We start from the raw sequence: 21,627 nt of genomic DNA, 5'->3' as shown, positions 1-21,627 counted from the left end.
CACCTCTCAAGAGTACTTTACATCAGTGAATTGATCTGCCTCAATATACCATCCTTTACACTGAATTCCAAGTATTTCTAACAATTGTTAACTGTCCAGGCACACAAAAAATTTATGTGCACAATCAAAGCAACTTGTGGAATTTTAAACCAGCTGTTCAAAAGCTGGGTATCCTAAGCTCCTGTTCTCCACTTTGCATCAGTTGCTGTAAAAACCATCTGGAGAGGAGTAAGAATCATCCTGTGTCTACTAAGGAGAGGGGAAAAGTTTGCAATTGAAGACTACCAAATAATTCTTACAGTGGAATAACTGAACTTTTAGATCAATACAGTTCTCAATGTTAGCTACATAAGTAGCCTCACAAGAAAATGGTTCAACCTAACATACTGAAACCTGCCCTGAAATTTTTGATGCAGGAAGAATATACTAACAGGAATATATTGACAGAATTTAAACTGCAAAGATGGACAATAGATGTGTTTATAAGGATACTGGAGAACCATGTATAATAGTGGCTAGCACAGCCCTTCCCTCCTAGCATGCAAATCAGCAAATGGGTGTAAGCAGCTGTGATGAGACTGTAATACAGCATAGTGTGGGAGCCACACTGAAATTCCAGCCACTTACAGCATACCAAAAATATCACATACCATTAATTTTCTTTTTAACTTTGTGTTCACATGAACACCTAAATTGTTGCAGATGTAGTTCTCACGAAGGTGACTAATCAAGAACAAAACTTATGGCAAGTTGTGATATCAGATTGTAGACATCTTTAACACTTTAAGTAGAAATGAAATACATTGGAATGGAATAGTACACATACCTGCATTGTTTTATAACAATTTGTAGTGCAGTTCTTATGATTACATTTAATTCTGTATATTTTTACTCACAACGGAGGGGTATCTGTTGAGAGGCCAGACAAATGCATGGTTCACGAAGAGGGGCAGCAGCCTTTTCAGTAGTTGCAGGGGCAACAGTCTGGATGATTTACTGATCTGACCTTGTAACATCAGCTAATTTAGCCTTGCTGTATTGGTACTGTGAGCAGCTGAAAGGAAGAAGAGACTACAGCTGTAATTTTTCCTGAAGACTTTCAACTCTACTCTGTGGTTAAATGGTAATGGCATCCTCTTGGGTAAAATATCTTTGGGCAGGGACTACTCAAGAGGACACTGCTATCAGGAGAAACAAAACTGGCATTCTAAGGATTGGAGTTTGGAATTTCAGCTCCCCTAATTGGGCAGGTAGATTCGAAAGTTTACAAAGGGAAATGGATAGGTTAAAGTTAGATATAGTGGGAATTAGTAAAGTTTGGTGGCAGGAGGAACAGGACTTTTGGTCATGTGAATACAGGATTATAAACACAAAATCAAATATGGGCACTGCAGGAGTAGGTTTAATAATTAATAACAAAATACACTACGTGATCACAAGTATCTGGACACCCCCAAAAACATACATTTTTCATATTAAATGCATTGTGCTGCCACCTACAGCCAGGTACTCCATATCAGTGACCTCAGAGTCATTAGACATCATGAGAGAGCAGAATGGGTTGCTCCGCGTAACTCACGGACTTTGAACGCCGTCAGGTGATGGGGTGTCACTTGTGTCATATGTCTGTACATGAGATTTCCACATTCCTAAACATCCCTAGGTCCACTGGTTCTGATGTGATAGTGAAGTGGAAATGTGAAGGGACATGTACAACATGAAAGCATACAGGCCAGCAAATGCCAAACGATGCCTTGCTTGGTCTAAGGAGAGTAAACATTGGACAACTGAACAGTGGAAAAACATTGTGTGAAGTGATGAATCATGGTACCAAATGTGGTGATCTGATGGCAGGGTGTGGGTATGGTGAATGCCTGGTGAACATCATCTGCCAGAGTGTTTAGTGCCAACAGTAAAATTCGGAAGTGGTGGTGTTATGGTGTGGTCATGTTTTTCATGGAGGGGGCTTGCACCCGTTGTTGTTTTGTGTGGCATTATCACAGCACAGGCCTATATTGATGTTATAAGCACCTTCTTGCTTCCAATTGTTGAAGAGCAATTCAGGGATGGAGATTGCATCTTTCAACACGATTAATCACATGTTCATAATGCATGGCCTGTGGCGGAGTGGTTACAGGACAGTAACATCCCTGTAATGCACTAGCCTGCACAGAGTCCTGACCTGAACCCTATAGAACACCTTTGGGATGTTTTGGAATGCCGACTTCATGTTAGGCCTCAATGACCGATGGCAATACCTCTCCTCAGTGCAGCACTCCATGAAGAAAGGGCTGCCATTCTCCAAAAAACATTCCAGCACCTGATTGAATGTATGCCTGCAGGAATGGAAGCTGTCATTAAGGCTAAGGGTGGGCCAACAGCATACTGAATTCCAGCATTACCAACGGAGAGTGCCACGAACTTGTAAGTCATTTTCAGCCAAGTGTCTGGAAACTTTTGATCACATAGTGTAGAAACATGAGTAAGCTACCATGAATGCATTATTGTAACCAAGATAGACACTAAGCCCACATCCACCACAGTAGAACAACTTATATTCCAAGTAGCTCTGCAGATGGTGAGATAAAATAAATTATTCAGATAGTTAAGGAATATGAAAATTTAATAGCCATGGGGAACTGGAATTTGACTGTAAGAGAAAGTAGAGAAGGAAAAGTGGTAACTGAATATGAACTCAGGGAAAGGAATGAAAGAGGAAGCCACGTGGTGGAATTTTGCACAGAGCATAATTTAATCATAGTTGACACTTGGTTGAAAGAAGGTTGCATATGTGCAAGAGACCTGGTGACACTGGAAGATTTCAGATTGGTTATATAATGGTAAGACAGAGATTTTGGTCCCAGAACTTAAAGTGTAAGACATTTCTAGGGGCAGATGTGGGCTCTGATCACAATTTGTTGGTTATGAACTGCAGATTAAAGCTGAAGCAACTGCAAAAGGTGGGAATTTAAGGAGATGAGACCTGGATAAACTGAAAGAACCAGAGAGTTTCAGAGGGAGCATTATGGAACGACTGACAAGGCTGGGTGAAAGGAATACAGTAGAAGAAGAATGGGTAGCTTTGAGAGATGAAATAGTGATGGCAGCAGAGGACCACACAAAAAAATATTGAATTTAACCGATGAAGAAAATATTAAAAATGCAATAAATGAGCAGGTGAAAGGGAATACAAAGACCTAGAAAATGAGATCAACAGGTAGTGCAAAATGGCTAAGTAGGAATGGCTAGAGGACAAATGTAAGGATGTAGAAGCATATACCACTAGGGATAAGGTAGATGCTGCCTACAGGAAAAGTAATGAGACCTTCGGAGAAAAGAGAAACATCTCTATGAATATAAAGAGCTCAAACAGGAAACCAATCCTAAGCAAAGAAGGGAAATCAGAAAGGTGGAAGGAGTATACAGAGGGTCTATACAAGGGAGATGTACTTGAGGGCAGTGTTATGGAAATGGGAGAGGATGTAGATGAAGATGAGAAGGGAGATAAGATACTGTGTGAAGAATTTGATAAAGCACTGAAAGACTTAAGTTGAATCAATGCCCCAGGAGTAGACAACATTCCTTCAGAGCTACCGATAGCCTTGGGAGAGCCAGCTGTGGCAAAACTGTCCCATCCAGTGAGCAAGGTGTTTGAGACAGGCAAAATACCCTCAGACCTCAATTCCAAAGGAAGGTGCTGACAGATGTGAAAATAACCAAACTATCAGTTTAATAAGTCACAGTTACAAAATACTAACAGGAGAATGGAAAAACTGGTAGAAGCCAACCTCGGGGAAGACCAGTTTGAATTTCAGAGAAATGCAGGAACAAGCAAAACAATACTGACCCTACAACTTATTGTAGAAGATATGTTAAGAAAAGACAAAGCTACATTTCTAGCATTTGAAGACTTAGAGAATGCTTTTGACAACATAAGTTAAGTAAAGGCAAACCTGCATTTATAGTATTTGTTGTCTTAGAGAAAGCTTTTGACAATGTCAACTGGAACACTCTCATTCAAATTCTAAAGATGACAGGAGTAAAATACAGGGAGTGAAAGGCTATTTACAATCTGTACAGAAACCAGATGGCAGTTATAAGACTCGAGGGGCACAAAATAAAAACAGTGGTTGAGAAGGGAGTGAGACAGGATTGTAACCTATTCCCAATGTTATTCAATCTGTATATTGAGCAAGCAGTAAAGGAAACAAAAGAAAAATTTGGAGTAGGAATTTAAGTCCAGGGAGAAGAAATAAAAAATTTGAAGTTTGCTGATGACATTGTAATTCTGTCTGAGACAGCAAAGGACTTGGCAGAGCAATTGAATGGAATGGGAAGTGTGTTGAAAGGATGGTATAAGATGAACATCAACCAAAGAAAAATGAGGATAATGGAATGAAGGCAAATTAAGTTGGGTGAAACTGAGGGAATTAGATTAGGAAGTGACACACTTAAAGTAGGAGATGAGGTTTGCTATTTGGGAAGCAAAATAGCAGATGGTGGTTGAAGTAGAGAGGATATAAAATGTAGACTGGCAATGGCAAGGAAAGCGTTTCTGAAGAAGAGAAATTTGTTAACATCGAGTATAGATTTAAGTGTCAGGAAGTCGTTTCTGAAAGTGTTTGTGTGGAGTGTGACCATGTATGGAAGTGAAACATGGACGATAAATGTTTTTGACAAGAAGAGAATGGAAGCTTTTAAAATGTGGTGCTACAGAATAATGCTGAAAATTAGATGGACAGATCATGTAACTAATGAGGAGGTACTGAGTAGGATTGCAGAGAACAGAAATTGGCAGTACAACCTGACTAGAAGAAGGGATCAGTTGGTAGAACACATTCTGATGCATCAAAGGATCACCAATTAATACTGGAGTTAAGCATGGGGTGTAAAAAGCATAAAGGCGGACCAAGAGATGAATACAGTAAGCAGATTCAGAAGATTGTAGATTGCAGTAGTTACTCGGAGTTGATGAGGCTTGAGCGGGGTACAGTAGCATCAAACCAGTCTTCAGACTTAAGATCACAACAACAACATTTTTACTCACAATGAACCAGTTCCTTTTTTATACTAGGTACAAAAATGCATAATGTATGTTGGTTGAGTGACAAAACAAACATTTTCCATACCAGACACACCTAACAGAAAAAAAGTTAATGTATTTAGACATTTCACAGTAATTACTAGTTTTATTTAGACAAACTTTGGACAGAGTAGGAAATGATCCTAACTATGTTCTGTTGATACTGCTGTGTACCAGGCATAATTGATAAAGTTTGTAAAACTTGGCAGTGCACACTGATAATGCAATAAATGGCTGAAGTTTAATAATTCTCTACTGCTGTTATACCTGAAATGACATTGTGAATTAGAAGTTATATTATCCAACAACTTCCCAATCACCTTAGTTGTTGTAGGAGAAACTCACATTATACCAGCAGTCTCTTTGCCTTCATCCTGAAAAAGCAATGAATTCTCCATTATATTTTGGGCATGTTGCCTAACAAATACTACTTCTTCAACTGATAGTTTGATTGCGTATCATCCAGCCGTCCAAAGCATGAGTCATTAGACTGATGATGAGATGCCAAGCACAGTCTTATATGCTCCACTGTGACAGTACTGCACATGCAAATCTGTTGGGAATGTGTGAACAAACATTTTCCAGCATGCATAGTGGTGCACAAGATATGATGTGCAGAGTGGATAAGACTCTATGGAATATATATGTTCCATGTTTGTTGATGGGGCAACGTAATATAATTTGGTAGTCAGATGTATTAATATGTGTTGTGCAAATAAAGCATAAGTTTATTTTGTCCCTTAAACCGTGTTACCTGTCATTTAGCTGCGTTAACCTGCATAAACTACAACAGGTTATGGGCTCAGGTACTGCATTAAAGCAAAATAATAAGCTTGAAGGTGACGTGTATTTGCACAAAAGGTGTGCAGAAGGTCATATAAACTTGGACTGTGTACGCTTTACGAAGAAGAAAATAACTGTAAAATGAGTACAACACAGACACCGCAAATAGAGCGGCTTGTTGGGCCCAAAAATTACCGACCTGGAAATTTGCCGTTGAGGAGTATTTGCACTTGGATGACTTATGGGACATCGTAAATGGTAAATCGGCACCTATGGAATCAAGTTTTGCTACTAAGGATCGGAAGGCAAAATCAAAACTAATCCTTTCGATTGATCCAATGAATTATGTTCACATAGAAAAGCCTTTGTCAGCAAAAGAGGTATGGGACAAACTGAAAAAAGCATTTGAAGATGGTGGTTTAACCAGAAAAGTAGGATTACTTTGTGAGCTGATAACCACAAGATTGAATGATTGTAAAAGTGTCGATGAATATGTGAATAAAATAGTTTCAATCTGCAATCGTCTGAGGAATATTGGTTTTGAAATTGTGGATGAATGGATTGGAACTTTATTGTTATCTGGACTACCAGAGTAATATTCACCAATGATAATGGGTTTGGAAATTTCAGGAATATCCATTACAGCGGATAGTGTTAAAGTAAAGATTCTACAGGACGAAGAAGAAGAAGCCAATAAGATGTTTCAGATGCCAGAAAATTGGACATATTGCTTCAAAGTGTAACGAAAAGTTAAGTTTAAAAGAAAAGAAGCATGTTAATTCTAGTAGTCCTGAGAGAAAGACTACCGATAAAGCTAAGGCATTTTCTGTTTTTTACTCTTTTAATGAAGCGAGTGATGATCATGCAGAATGGTTCCTAGATTCGGAAGCATCTGTACACATTACCAAAGCTCTGTCTGGTTTGTATAGTATTCACTCAAGGACTGACTTTGGACTTTCTACAGTTGACGGATCTAATTTAAGGTGTAAACTCGGAGGAAAAGTGGATCTTAATTTGCTTGTGAATGGGGAAAAGGAAATTGTTACTGCTCATGATGTACATTATGTAAAGAATATTGCAACTAATTTGTTGTCAGTAAGCAAAATAGTAAAGAAGGGTAATAAAGTTATCTTCGATATAGAGGAAGCCAAAGTGATAGACTCTTGTGGTGACATTGTAGCTACTGCAAGTAATGTACGAGGTATTTACAAAGTGAATACAGTTCAAAATACTGCTGAAACACAAAATCACTCTGTTTATGCTGCAAAAGGTTTCTTGTGGCATAGGAGACATGGACATTTTAATAGGAAAAGTATGACTTTACTGAAGAATATGGCAACTGGGGTGGAAAATTATGGAATGAATAATGTTCAATGTGAGGTGCGTTTGCAAGGGAACCAGGCTAGATTACCATTTAAATCAAATCAGAGCAGATCTACTGAAGTCTTGCAACTCATACACTCAGATCTCTGTGGACCTATGGAGAATGAATCCTTAGGAGATAGCTTCTATTTCCTGACATTCATAGATGATTTTGCTAGATACATGCATGTTTATTTTATAAGTAGCAAGGATCAAGTGAATTATGTATTTGTCATTTATTGCAAAATGGTCAAAAGCAGACTGGGAAGAAAATTAAAAACATTAGATCAGACAATGGATCAGAATATGTAAACAGATGGTTTAAGGAACAGTTGAATGGATTGCATATTAGGCATCAGACTACCATTCTCTACAGTCCTTCTCATAATGGAGTTGCAGAACGAGCCAACAGAACCATTGTAGAAAAGGCAAGAAGTATGTTAAGCGATGCTGAACTACCTAAGAGTTTTTGGGCAGTAACAGAAAACAGTTTGTTCTTCTTAAAATGGAAAGTGGTGTCTACAAATCAGAGATCACTTGCATAAAATATGGCATGCCCCAGGGCTCGGTGTTGGGCCCCCTTCTGTTCTTGATCTATGTAAATGATATTAAATACTGTACTATAAATTCCAAAATTGTTCTGTATGCCAATAACACGTCCATTGTGTGTAAAAAGGAATCATGTAATGCACTAGAGCCGAGTGTAATAATGTGACAAAATAAATTGTTCAGTTTTTTAATGAAAGCCACTTAAATGTAAGCACCAATAAAACATGTTTGATGGAGTTTAACAAAAGTAGTTTGAATAATGACATTAAATTATACATTGGCAAAAAATTGGTAAAGAAAGAGTCTAGTGTACAATTCCTTGGTGTAACAATCCAAAGCAACCTGAAATGGGACACACATATTGACTACCTAGCAACTAAGTTGTCAAAAAATATATTTGCAATCAGTATGATTAGCAAGTTCTGTAGAGACACTGTAGTCCTAAAGACTGCATACCATGCTCTTTTCTCCTCTCACTTGAACTACGGTATTGAAATTTAGGGGGCAACAACCAAAGCTAATCTAGATAAGCTACTCATTCTTCAAAAAAGGGGTGTGAGAATAATCTGCTTCAAATACTGTCTGCACATGTAAATACACTGCCTGAAAAAAAAAGTCAAGAAACCAGAAGCAGAATAGGAAATGAAATGAAACTTTATGTTTTGAGAGAGTATGTTCTGCTATTTGAGAATCACGAAGTGTAGTCAAATTTACAAACAACTTGGCGGTATGAGCTCACTTTTTAATACAGTGCTGTACCCCTTCTTGCCTGTGTACCAGCTCCGTTGTAATTGGGAGGGTGACATAAAGCTACATACAGTTTTCTGAAGAAAGCTGGTCCACAACTATTGTAACTGGTCCACAATGTTCTGGATACTGGCAGTGGGAAGCAGTTGACATCTGAGCTGGTCTTAGACACCTTCTGTCGGGGACAGATCTGGGAAACTTTATGGCCACAGAAGTCAGCATCACACAGAGAGTTCATAGGGACATATATCACGTGTGGTTGACCATTGTCCTGTTGAAAAATGGCACTACAATGAGATATAACAGTAATGATGCAATATGTTTATGACAAACTGTTGTGTCATCAGAAATCTGTCACTCGCTACCAGCCATAATCTGAAGTCATACGCAATGGCTCTTCACACCATGATGTCAAGAAGTAACACCAATGTGCCTCTCCAAAGCATTGGAAGAGTAGAAGCCCTCTCCAGGTCATCACCAATTCACCAATGATTGTCATCCAGGGTTGAGCAGAACTGCGAATCATTGCTGAATGCATTGTGATGCCATTCATCAGCAGTTCATGCTTCCCAGTCATGGCACCATGCCAAATACAGGCACTGATGTTAACAGTGGCCTATTCATGAGATGGTTATTCCCTAGTCTGCTGCTGTTCTCTGGCCAACAATGTGGAATGACACAAAATGTTACAGGAAGTCCCTTACTTGTTCCCAGATGGCAGGCACAGATGTGGGAAGGGGTTATTATGTGGATGGTGCACAAAAGGGCAGTCCTCGCTTCTGATTATCGGATTTGGTTGACTGGAACCTTTATGACAAGTATGCCTGCCCCCACATTCCCATGCAGTCCAACATCAGGCCATTGTCACATCTGAATATCCTACAAATCTGAACATTGCACAATTTGACCAGTTGGCCAATCAAAGACCAACATTGAGGCTCCTTTGAAATTGTGTCAGGTACTGATGATGCTGTCTCATGTGTGTGCAGCATTTGTGTGTCTTCCACAGTAGTAATCAATATCTGATGCTGTTCATGCCCCTTACACACATTGGAGCTTGACACATAGACCAAGGAAGCAGCAAGTACTGAGATAGATACCTGGACTTAACACTATTGTGGAAGGATAAAGAGGAGCATCACTAATACTAAAAGTCAGTAGAATGTGAATGATTTTCAAGGCTGCAGAACAAATGTTGCTCCATATACAGGGAAAATTCATTATACTTATATCTCCAGGATATGTATTTGAAAGATATCAACTGATGTTTGCTGTGGGAGCTACAGTTCGCAAATATGGACCAACCTTGGTGGTGACAGGGCCAAACTGTGGGTGGTCATCTGGACTATTAGCATGAAAAACTATTGACAAATGTCACTTACCTTGTATAACAAACTACCAATTATTGGGATTTGTATTATTAATTTTGCAGATTATATGTGCATAGGTAGGTAATTAAAAAAGTCTGAAGGATTGTGCTACAATTGAAAGTAATATTTTCTTTTAGAATACACTATTACACACACGATTAATGTTTTACTACATACCTGAACATGACATGGATCTAGTCCCCCCTTCAGACATCCCTGAAACAGTTTTCTTTTGTTCCCCTTGTAATATATCTACATCCAATTTTCTGTCCATATCTTTGCCTACCCCTTTCCTTAGGATCTGAAGGTGAATAATTTCCAAATCACTTAATGCTGACTGTAAAAGTAAATGATTTAGGCTTCCACCTGGGATGATTATCTTCAGAATTGTTCCTCTGTTTTGGTAACAAAACAATAGCTTACTGTTGAACATTGCCAACAAGAATGCATTGTTGATGGTACCATCCTAGCTGCCACCAGATCTCAATAATACCATAGCTCCTAACATGGATCACTGACCATGAGCGTTAACCAGGTTTACTTGAGCCAGGAAGATGGCAGATAAACATGAAGATGTGCTTCTAACAACCAAAAAGAAATTAGAAGACAAAGATAAGTTACAAAAGGATCTCACACAGGGAGAGACAAATAAAAATAAAGATTTGGTATTAATTTTTGTATAAAAAACTGGGAACCAATCCTGACCGTCACAGCACAAGAATCTGAAAACTTCAACTTATACAAAACTAGGTGAAGGATTGCATTTGTTGTTCCAGCATTTGTTTTTCCTGTATCAGGTCTGGTGTTGAAAGAGAAAGCAGGAGAGTTCTGCAAAACTCTGAAGACTGAGTGGAAATTTAATGCCTCATGACAAAGGCTGACTCACTATGGGATTCGAGAAATTTCTGTTCATGGCAGGAAACTTAATGCTAGCAAAAACACAGCTGATCCTTTTTGCAGTTATTCATTTGCATCAAACAGAACAATATTCTACTGGAGCAGATTTGCCATGCTGATGTACCAGTACTGTACTGGAAGGGCATGCCTCTCAGCTTGAGAGACAGTTAACTTTGTATAACCAAAATATATGAATTATTCATACAATATAAGGTCTGCACTAACTCTTATAATTATGCACTTGCTGTAGTTGCAGTTAGCGTATGTGCACCATTGAAAATAATGATATTGTCATAGTATCTGTCACGAAACCTGATTGAACATTAAGAGACAGAGGCTCTTGGAACCCTTACTAGACAATACCACCATACATTTCTACCTGTAAGAGACTTCAAAACACATGACATTCTGTTGGTCCTGCCATCACATGTCATCCAGCATCAGGTTAGTGCCAAACTTCTCACAGAATAATTTTGTATTCTGGAAAGAGGACAAAAGATGGTTCTCATTGCTGCAACATGATCATTCTCAGTCCTTGATATCAGTATCTTCTTGCCTTCTCTTGAATGTTCCTTAGTGGGAAGCTAGTGACCATTCCCCAGTATGGATTTGCCTCCCTGAACTAGCAATATATGAAAGGAGGCAGCCTAGATGGAGTCATTGCAGTAAACTGATTGTGTTTGAACACTGTGACGGCCTCTAGGGTAGAAAGGATCACATTGTCAGTGGAGATTCAGATGCATACCATCAGCAGAAAATCTTTTATGCCTCAATCATAATAACAATGTGACTGACAGCAAAGCTCAGTTGAGCATGAAAGTGGCTAATGTTGTCAGTTTTCCAGTGTGTGCATGCACAATGTGGCTCCAGCAGCAACAGCTGCACAGTTTTGTGCTGTCTGTCTACTCATGGTCTTTGTTAATGTAAAGTATTGAGGTGCTTTACAGGATCACAATAGCTGTCACATAACATATGCACAAAATGATACCATTTTATTATTATATGTATATCTTAACAAAAGCAACAGGATATGCACTACGTTTTACAATAATCAATATGATTCACTTTCAGTTGGCATTTTCAATAAGAAAGGTGCTTCAAATGGATCTGAATCTCTCTTGCAAATAAGATAACTACAAAGATTAATACAATAAAAACTGCATAAGTATTTATCAATCACTGAAGTGTGCATAAAGTGTATCATACTTTTCCAAGAGTGTATTCCATAATAATGAAATGAGATTTATTATTGAAGCACAGTAGACACCATCTTCTTATGGTAGTCACTTGTTTTCTTCAATTTGTAAACCATGAGACAGTTTGGTATGAAACCAGAGGAAGTTGCAGCATACAAGACAATAACTCTTGTACCCTTTCTTATGAGAATTACCATCATTTATCCATGTTTCATCAAGCCACACAGTAGTCAAACAGTGCCTTAACAATACCTCTTAAAAATTAATAATGTGATGCAACAGTATCACTTCTCTCCATTATAATTTTACGTCCAGTACTTTTTTGTACATGAAAATTAGAACCCTGACAACAGGCTTTGCTGCCACTGAATAAGCCTACCTAACACACAGTTGGGTGTTCTTTTCTCTGAAATATTCACTGATAATATTCATGTATGTGGTGACAAACAGTGTCTTGTTGGAAAGAATTCAGATTAATTACATGTTGTTCTATGTTCCTTCCTTCTCCCTCTTCTTCCTCTTTTCTTTTTAAAAGAAAAAAGAAAAAGAAAACAAAAAAAAAGTTGTTCATAGGTTACATGTCAGCCACTTCCTCATTTGAACAGGCCTTTTCCTTACAAACTTTCATGAAGGCTTTTTTGTAAATCTTCAAAGTATCTACAATTCTTTTGACTATCTTCATCAGAGGTAGTAGAGGTGTACCATTGTATCTCTCCCTCTCAAAATATTCCCACTATGAGCACACAAACTGACCCATATGACCATGCAACAGATTGCTGAACTTTCTATTTAGCAACCACACTTTACTGCACACTTCGACTGCAAGCCTCAGACATTCTATAGCACAAAATTTACTCATCATCCAGAGAAATGAAACACACAAATGAAATGGACCACAATTGATATGTTACCAGTCACATGTGTCACTTGCAAATGACTATAGCAACTGCTACCTGCAGTAGTAGAATACTTAACAATAACCAAGTGCATTCACTGATTGGTTGTTGCTATGGTAGTAGTCCTGTAAAAAGCTACATTGATTACTTTGTTATTTTGATCCAGGTGTAGTATATGAAAATCCTATAGAGCTGTAACACATGGTTCTTGACCATCCTCTTGGCTGTGGGGGATGCCAGATTGGGTTTCTAATATTTAGGTGGAAGGAGTCTGTCCAGCCTGAAACTGGTGAGTTGGTCTTCCCTTACAGTAGTTTGTGGTCTACTCCTACTATGCTGGCTTAATGGCTACAGGTGACTTTCCCATGAAGGCTTGTGTTTTTCTACACCTCTTGGATACAGAATTTGAAAAGTCCTGTCAGAAAGCAGCACTTCACACAGGAGTGCTCCTAGTGAGAGCAGGAATCAATCAATGAAAATGCCAACATTCTGCTTCTGCTCCTGAGCCTGTCTGGCTCCTGTATGTTTAGAAAATTATGTCCTTTGCATATAGTTTTAAATTTGGGAAAAATTAAAAAATTTGCTGGAGCTAGGTTAGGAAAGTAGGGTAGAAAGGGCACAACAGGAGTCTGATGTTGTACCAGACAGCTGCAGATAAGGAGCATTGTGTGAACTGACACATTGTCATAACGCAATGTCTAGGTCTAGTTTTCCCACAGTTCAGCCCTCCTCCTGTTGACAGCATCCCCCAAATGTGCTAAAATTTCCTGGTAGACTTCCTTGTTTACCACCTGACCAGGTGTCTTTACAGTAAAAAAATGAAGCCAATATTATCTTGATCTTTGACCAATTTCCATATTATATTCTACTAGATCAATTCAGTGTAAATTGATTTGAAGTGTCAGAAAAAGGGAGATGGATATAATGTGCTTGTAGTGCAAATTTGTTAGTCTGAAGTTGAATTGCAAATATCTAGATTTTTCTTCAGATACTTAAGTTGTTCTTGTGAAAGAGACTTCCACTTTATGTGATGTAATATTAACAAAACCAAATTCTCATTCCTTGCCTACCACTTGAATTCTTCCATATAGAAGTAAATAGTTTGACTCAGAATATACTTCATATTTTCTCAGTAATTTAATAAATTTTCTGACTATTTAACTTTGAAAGAAAAAGAAATGAAATGCAATGGTATCTTATGCTTTCATTTTTTACCATACTAATTTTTTTTTACTTCTATAATTTGATATTGTGACTACTGCACATGTTTTGTAGTTCTGCCATTTTTGACTGTGGAAAAATACTGCAATAAAATGACAAAAATATTTTCCTGTATGTTACCTTTTAATTATTACAGGCAACACAAACTCTGAACTGGCTGGTAAGAACAATGTCAGATGTAGAGACAAATATTGTGGCAGTGGAGAGAATAAAAGAATACAGTGAAACTCCTCAGGTATGCTAAAGGTGTCTTATAGTTTGCTTTGATATTTTGAAAGTTTGTCTTGATATAGACAAAGGCATACTCCTGATTGCAGGAAGCACCATGGGAAATACCTTCAACACTACCACCAATTGACTGGCCTTCAAAAGGGGAAGTGCAGTTCAAAGACTACAAATTGCGCTACAGGGAAGGCCTTGATTTGGTATTACATGGAATCACTTTCAGTGTGTCTGGAGGAGAAAAGGTAAAAATTAAATTTGTTCCTGTTTGTGAGATATTAATGTGTTTAGTTTTTAGTTTGTAAATTATCCTAACAAATTCCTTTGTTATTATGTAGATGTAACAATATCTTTAATTATTAGAGTGTAAATGAGCATAAAGTATTTCTTTGTTGTTACACAGATTTTTAATGTTTAAAAAGCAATGGGCGTTTGTGTAAGTCACAAACACATGGCCAATATTTACTTTCATGAGATACAAGCTCCAAAATGGCAGGTAGAAAAATGAGAAAATTATATCACAGAAACTAAAGCTTTCAGAACAGTAGGTCCCTTCCTCAGGGAGGAAAGAGGAACTTATCAGGGAATGCTGAAGAGCAGAGTTAGGTCATTTAAAATGTAGGTTAAGAGTCATCTATCTGTTCTGAAGAAAATGGGAGACTTACCTTCCTCTTAAAACAGGTCAATCCCTCCTTACCTGAATTTTGAGTGACTGCTGACACTCCCACTTCCAAGTTCCTTAATGTGAAAGTATTAATTCCTCATGAAGACAGATCATCATGTGAAGGAGTACAATATGGAAGTCACTTAACAATAGAGAAAAAAAGAATAAAAAATGGTGTCTGGCATGGAAAAGCTATGAGGCATTGGGCTATAACTGTGAATGAAAGACAAATGACAATAGGAGGAGCAATTGGCACAAAGCATAAGACAAGAAAGAAAAGATGTTGATGATTGATGCAAGGACTATCATGAGTTAAATACAAATTGATGGTGAGAGTGGGAAATAAACTGAGGAGCAAGCTTGATGCTAAATTTAAATCTAGATTAAGATTAAGTAAAAGCCATTTATGTAGGTAGGCATCATGTACCATTGTTTTAACTGAGAAAATGTGTTTGTCAACTAATTGCCATGTTCCTCTTCATAGCAAGATACTTCAATCACTACAATCTTATTATTGATTCTGTATGCAAAGAACTTATGAGTAGCCTCATGGTGAGGATAATTGGGACAACATGAACTTGAGTCTGACCCAACATGTTATTATGCCTTATTGCCATTTGCACCAGAACAAGAATAAAATGTTGTGAAACATTTTGGGTTGTACATTTATATCTTGAGTTAATATCTCCAAAGCAGAGGACAATGGCACTATATCTTTCAGCAACTGCCAATTGAAGTAATTGATCATATCATAGTTATCTCATATGAAATACTTGATTCAAAATATCTTTAGGCTAATACACAGATGGTGCCCACAATAGTGCCAATTTACTGAGCACCTAGGCACTTTGCCACTTTGTCTCGATACATGGGGGTTCTGAATGGCAACTGGTAGGTCTTTAGCCCTGTAACTGTAAACTATGGGTTTTCATTGGTGGTCTTGTTTGCTCTATTGATAGAACATTGTGTCATAGGCAGTAGGAATCTTGGGTTAATAACTTGGATCAAGAAAATGATGCAAACCTAAGAAAGTCCACTTTGACTTAAATGTTTGCTATATGCTGTTGAGGTGAAACAATTATCAATCAAGCTCTGGGGCACCTGTTGCACCATAGCTGTGCTAGGTTTGCTTAAGTGTGAAGTCAGCTTTTGTTTTCCTACCTCACATGGAACTTGCATATAGGTGTCTGTTTCTGTTAAATTCTCGTAACAGATCATTGAGCCCTTGGGCAGTGCCAGTGTCCAACACAACAAGAAAATGGAGGTCAACGTCAAGGAAAGTGGTGTTTGATGTGGACGGATGTGTGAAGCTGGCCATTGGACAGATGGAGGTCAACGTCAAGGAAAGTGGTTGATGTGGACCAACAAGCAACAGTACCTCCATTATGACAGCTATCACCCATTCCATATCAAACGGTCCCTTCCCTACAGCCTAGGTCTTCGTGGCAAATGAATCTGCTCTAGTCCTGAATCCCTGAACCATTACACGAACAACCTGAAAACAGCTTTCGCATCCTGCAACTACCCTCCTGACCTGGTACAGAAGCAAATAACCAGAGCCACCTCCTCATCCCCTCAAACCCAGAACCTCCCACAGAAGAACCCCAAAAGTGCCACACTTGTGACAGGATACTTTCCGGGACTGGATCAGACTCTGAATGTGGCTCTCCAGCAGGGATACAACTTCCTCAAATCCTGCCCTGAAATGAGATCCATCCTTCATGAAATCCTCCCCACTCCACCAAGAGTGTGTTTCCTCCGTCCACCTAACCTTCGTAACCTCTTAGTTCATCCCTATGAAATCCGCAAACCATCTTCCCTACCCTCTGGCTCGTACCCTTGTAACTGCCCCCGGTGTAAAACCTGTCCCATGCACCCTCCCACCACCAACTACTTGAGTCCTGTAACCTGGAAGGTGTACACGATCAAAGGCAGAGCCACGTGTGAAAGCACCCGTGTGATTTACCAACTGAACTGCCTACACTGCGAAGCTTTCTATGTGGGAATGACCAGCAACAAACTGTCCATTCACATGAATGGACACAGGCAGACAGTGTTCATTGGTAATGAGGATCACCCTGTGCCTAAACATGCCTTGGTGCACGGCCAGCACATCTTGACACCGTCCAGGTTATCTGGATACTTCCCACTAACACCAACCTATCTAAACTCCGGAGATGGGAACTTGCCCTTCAATATATCCTCTCTTCCCATTACCCACCAGGCCTCAACGTCTGCTAATTTCAATTTGCCACCGCACATACCTAACTTGTCATTCAACAACATCTTTGCCTCTGTACTTCCGCCTCAACTGGCATCTCTGCCCAAACTCTTTGCCTTTACGTATGTCTGCTTGTGTCTGTATATGTGCGGATGGATATGTTTGTGTGTGCGAATGTATACCTGTCCTTTTTTCCCCCTAAGGTAAGTCTTTCTGCTCCCGGGATTGGAATGACTCCTTACCCTCTCCCTTAAAACCCACATCCTTTCGTTTTTCCCTCTTTTTCCTTCTTTCCTGATGAAGCAACCATGAGTTGCGAAAGCTTGAATTTTGTGTGTGTGTTTGTGTTTGTGTTTGTTAGTGTCTCTATCAACATACCAATGCTTTCATTTGGTAAGTTACATCATCTTTGTTTTTAGATAAATTTTTCCCACGTGGAATGTTTCCCTCTATATATATAATAGAGGGAAACATTCCACATGGGAAAAATGTATCTAAAAACAAAGAAGCTATAACTTACCAAACGAAAGCGTTGGTATGTTGATAGGAGACAATAAAAAACACACAAACACACACAGATTTCAAGCTTTCGCAACCCACGGTTGCTTCATCAGGAAAGAGGGAAGGAGAGGGGAAAAACGAAAGGATGTGGGTTTTAAGGGAGAGGGTAAGGAGTCATTCCAATCCGGGAGCGGAAAGACTTACCTTAGGGGGAAATAGGGACAGGATCCATCGGCACATATACAGACACAAGCACATATGAGGGCCTAAAATCTTGTCACAATATCTGACAACAGTTAAATCTTGCTGATTCATCCATACAATTTAATGAAGAGGTGTTCGAGTGGTAACACATCTTTAGGGATCCTCCTTGATATTGATCTCTTTCCATAATGGTTGGGTCCAAAAATCATGTTCCACTTTTCTGCCAGATGTGAACTGTCATGATCATTCTCCAGAACAAAGCAGGACTTGTCTGTGAAAAGAACTTTGGCAGAACAGTTCGACTGTCCAGGTGACATGTTGATGACTCCACTTCAGATGTTCCCTTCTGTGAACACACGCCAGAGCTATACATACAGCAGGTCCCTGGTAATAAAGGCCACTCTACTAAAGCCTTCTGTATACTGTTTGCTTCAGTATAACATGACCAGTGGATGCTGCAAGGTCAGATGCCATTTGCCATGTAGTACTAAGCTGGTACCATCATGCCTTTACAGCCAAATAATGGTCCTCTCTTTCTTATGTCACACACTGACAGCCCTGCTCTGGTCTTTGTGATACAGTTTCTGTCTCCATAAACTGTTGGCACATCAACATCCAATAAACAACAGAATGAATCGCCTGAAGCCATTGGGCCACATTAGTTTGTGCTTCTCCTGCTTCCATTCTTCATATGGCCCTCCACCACGGATAGTCAGGTAGGCATTTTCCCTGTGCCATACTGTACCACCACAGCAATTATTGATGTGGGACTATCCGGCAAACACTACCTCATTTGATACATGCACTGACAACATTGGTGGCATGGTTTTCCATTGACTGGAATGCCATCTTCCATCCAGATCATGATTGTATGGACATCTGTTAACAGTTTGTGTGATTATATCATGAATTAGACACAGGAGAGGAAAATAGCAGTTTGTTGCTTCAATTTTGGACACCAATGACTCTTTAGTTGGCAATATGACAACTTGACTCTTTAGTTGGCAATATGACAACTTTACTCTATTGCCAAATGAACTGTAATTCTAATATAATGTACTGCCTCTTAGCTATTAAGATACAGTTCATTCTTCTAATATAAGGTTCACTATACCTCTCTGAATGCCAGAAGGGGTGTGCTATTAAGGACAGCTGTCCATGCAAGTTGAACAAAATTTCATTCATTTTAAACAAATTAATACCATTCTTGCCATGTTATTGCAAGAGGCAGCCTCAGAATTTTCTCATGCATATTTGCATAGTTTAAACTTATAGGAAGCAAATTTGAGCCTGTTGCATATTTTGATTCTTTATATTTAATATGATATATTTTACACTTTAATCCTGTATATTAGTCACATTTACTTGCCTTTAGAGCACAATATTATATAATGTGAATAATAGTACACCATTTCAATTTTGATCCATAAAATATGGAATTGCCATAAAGAATGATAAACCATTTTCTTTGACAAAGATCTCAGAGTTTTCACCAAACAGAGATTCACTCTTGTTACTTTAGAGTACTGTACTTTGGCAAACCACCATGGTGCAATCATGCTCTAATCTCTCTTCATCCTCCAAGGTTATTTTACTCTCTTCTTATTTCAGTCTTGTTTTGAGCTGAGGAAGTAATCAGGGATCAACAACTGTGAATTTTTTGGACACCATGATTATTACCGACAGGACTGTTGGAATGAACAGATTTGATGTTGTTGTGGACCACAGAGAAGTTAGAACAATTTTTGGTGGTGACAATACAAATCACCAGGAATTATTCAACCTTACACGTTCCCAAATTACCTCATATAAGTATCCATTTGTCACTTCTTGCAATGGAGAAAGATCATTATCTGCAGATAAATGCATCAGCCTAAGTGAGGAGAATTTGGCATATTATTCACCAGCAGAAAAATGCTCCTATTGCAGCACAAAAAGGCGAGGCTATTATTGTTTAAGAGACTCTCACTGAAAAGTGGGGGCCTCATTCTAACTTCCTCACCACCTTTAAAAAATTTCCCAAACTTTTTCATATGGAAACACATTCACATTCTTTTTTAACATGCAGCTCACCTCTCTAACTCCCACAACCTCCCATAACTGTAACTTGCCCACAGCCACTAGTCCATCACTCAACAGTTGCTCATACCCATTAACTTCCTCTTCCCACTCTCACTCACTTATTCAGCCTAACTCACTGTCATTATCTCTTTGTGCCTCTCTAATTGCCACTGTCTCTAGTCTCACAGCCACTGCCATCACCTCTTGCTGTCACTGTCTGCCTCTTGCTCTCTCTCAGTGCTGCTGTCTAATTTATTCATTACCACTGCTGCTGTCTCTTCTCATTGTCATTATCTCTCTCTTCCCACTCACCTCCATGGCATGTCAGTGAAGCTTTAAGTATTCAGTGCCAGAATTCGACAAGCCCATTGCTCTGGGGATTGTATACTGTTGTGCTAAACCATCTCACCCCACATAGTTCACAAAGCTCCCAGAAGAGGGCAGACTCCAACTGGCTGCCCTGGTCAGTGGTGACAGAAGCTGGGCAGCTGAAGCACAAGATCCACATTTATAAAAGGCCTCAGACCACTGTGTTGCCTGTGATAGTAGTGAGGGGAATTACCTCTACCCTGTGGGTAAACCTGTCAATGGTTGACAATATGTAACGAAAGGGGTCTGAAGGGGGTAATGGCCTGATGAAATCAATGTGTATGTGTTGAAATCTTCATTTTTCTATGTCGAACATACTCATGAGGGGCTGTGCATGACATCCTACTTTTGCGCACTGACAAGCCACAAATGCTCACACCCAACTGTGATGTTTTATCACTCCGGGCCAAACAAAACGTTCGACTATCAAATGTGTGGTGGTGCGTATGCCAGGGTGTGCTAAGTAGTGAATACTATGAAAATGTCCCAGCGGAGAGGTGCGGGGATCACCGGACATATGCGTCCTGTTGAAATGCCACACCAGATGGGTGACAAGAACCCAGGAAGTGTCCATAACTTGAGTTTGAGTCCTGTTTCAGTACTGGAGCACAATGTGGCAAGTTCAGGATCATCTGCTTGCAATCTAGGGAGTTCGCTGAGGTCCAGTTGTGAAGATAATACTGAAACATGAGATAAAGAATTGGTGATGACATTGTCTGCTCCTCTGACATAATGTATGTCATTCGTAAACTGGCATATGAGGTCTATATGATGGAAACATCTCAGAGATGAGTCATTGCTTGTTTCGTGGAAAGCATATATGAGTAATTCATGGTCAGTAAATACCACAAGATGGTGACCTTCGATATTGTTGTGGAAATATCTGACAGTGGCGTAAACAGCAAATAGTTCCCAGTCGAAGTTGGACCATTTGCATTGGGAAGCAGACAGTTTGTGGTAGAAAAATCTGAGTGGCTGTACAACCGAACCCACAGATTGCTGAAGTACTCGCCCACTGCTGTATCACTCACATCTATAGTAAGCCAGATGGGAGTGTCAAGGATGGGATGAGTGAGTATAACAGCCATCTGTAAGGCTGACGAGATTATCAAATGCCCGTCGCATGTCTGGACGTGACCACCCGAGATCCTGAAGTGTTGTTACCTGCTACAGCATCTGTCAGTGGAGCTTCTATGTTGGCAGCATGGGGAATGTGCTTGTGGTAGTAATTTGCCATTCCTAGGAAGCAGTGGAGGCCCTGAAAGTCTTTGGGCAAAGGTA

The 21,627-nt window shown here is 39.3% G+C and overlaps 1 protein-coding gene across 3 annotated transcripts in view; it reads left to right on the top strand.

Annotated features, from left to right (window-relative positions):
• The window catches only part of LOC126194751 (multidrug resistance-associated protein 1-like), a 368,141-nt gene that overhangs the window by 317,148 nt on the left and 29,366 nt on the right, over positions 1-21,627 (top strand). For all 3 annotated transcript variants that reach the window (XM_049933026.1, XM_049933028.1, XM_049933027.1), the window contains exons 26-27: positions 14,241-14,339; positions 14,422-14,571. In XM_049933026.1, coding sequence (XP_049788983.1) covers positions 14,241-14,339; positions 14,422-14,571 — 249 coding nt within the window. The remainder of the gene's footprint in view (positions 1-14,240; positions 14,340-14,421; positions 14,572-21,627) is intronic.

Source organism: Schistocerca nitens, chromosome 7 (assembly GCF_023898315.1).
Source record: "Schistocerca nitens isolate TAMUIC-IGC-003100 chromosome 7, iqSchNite1.1, whole genome shotgun sequence".
Lineage (NCBI taxonomy): Eukaryota > Metazoa > Arthropoda > Insecta > Orthoptera > Acrididae > Schistocerca > Schistocerca nitens.
Note: the sequence above shows the minus strand (reverse complement) of the source record. Positions and strands in the feature narration are given on the sequence as shown.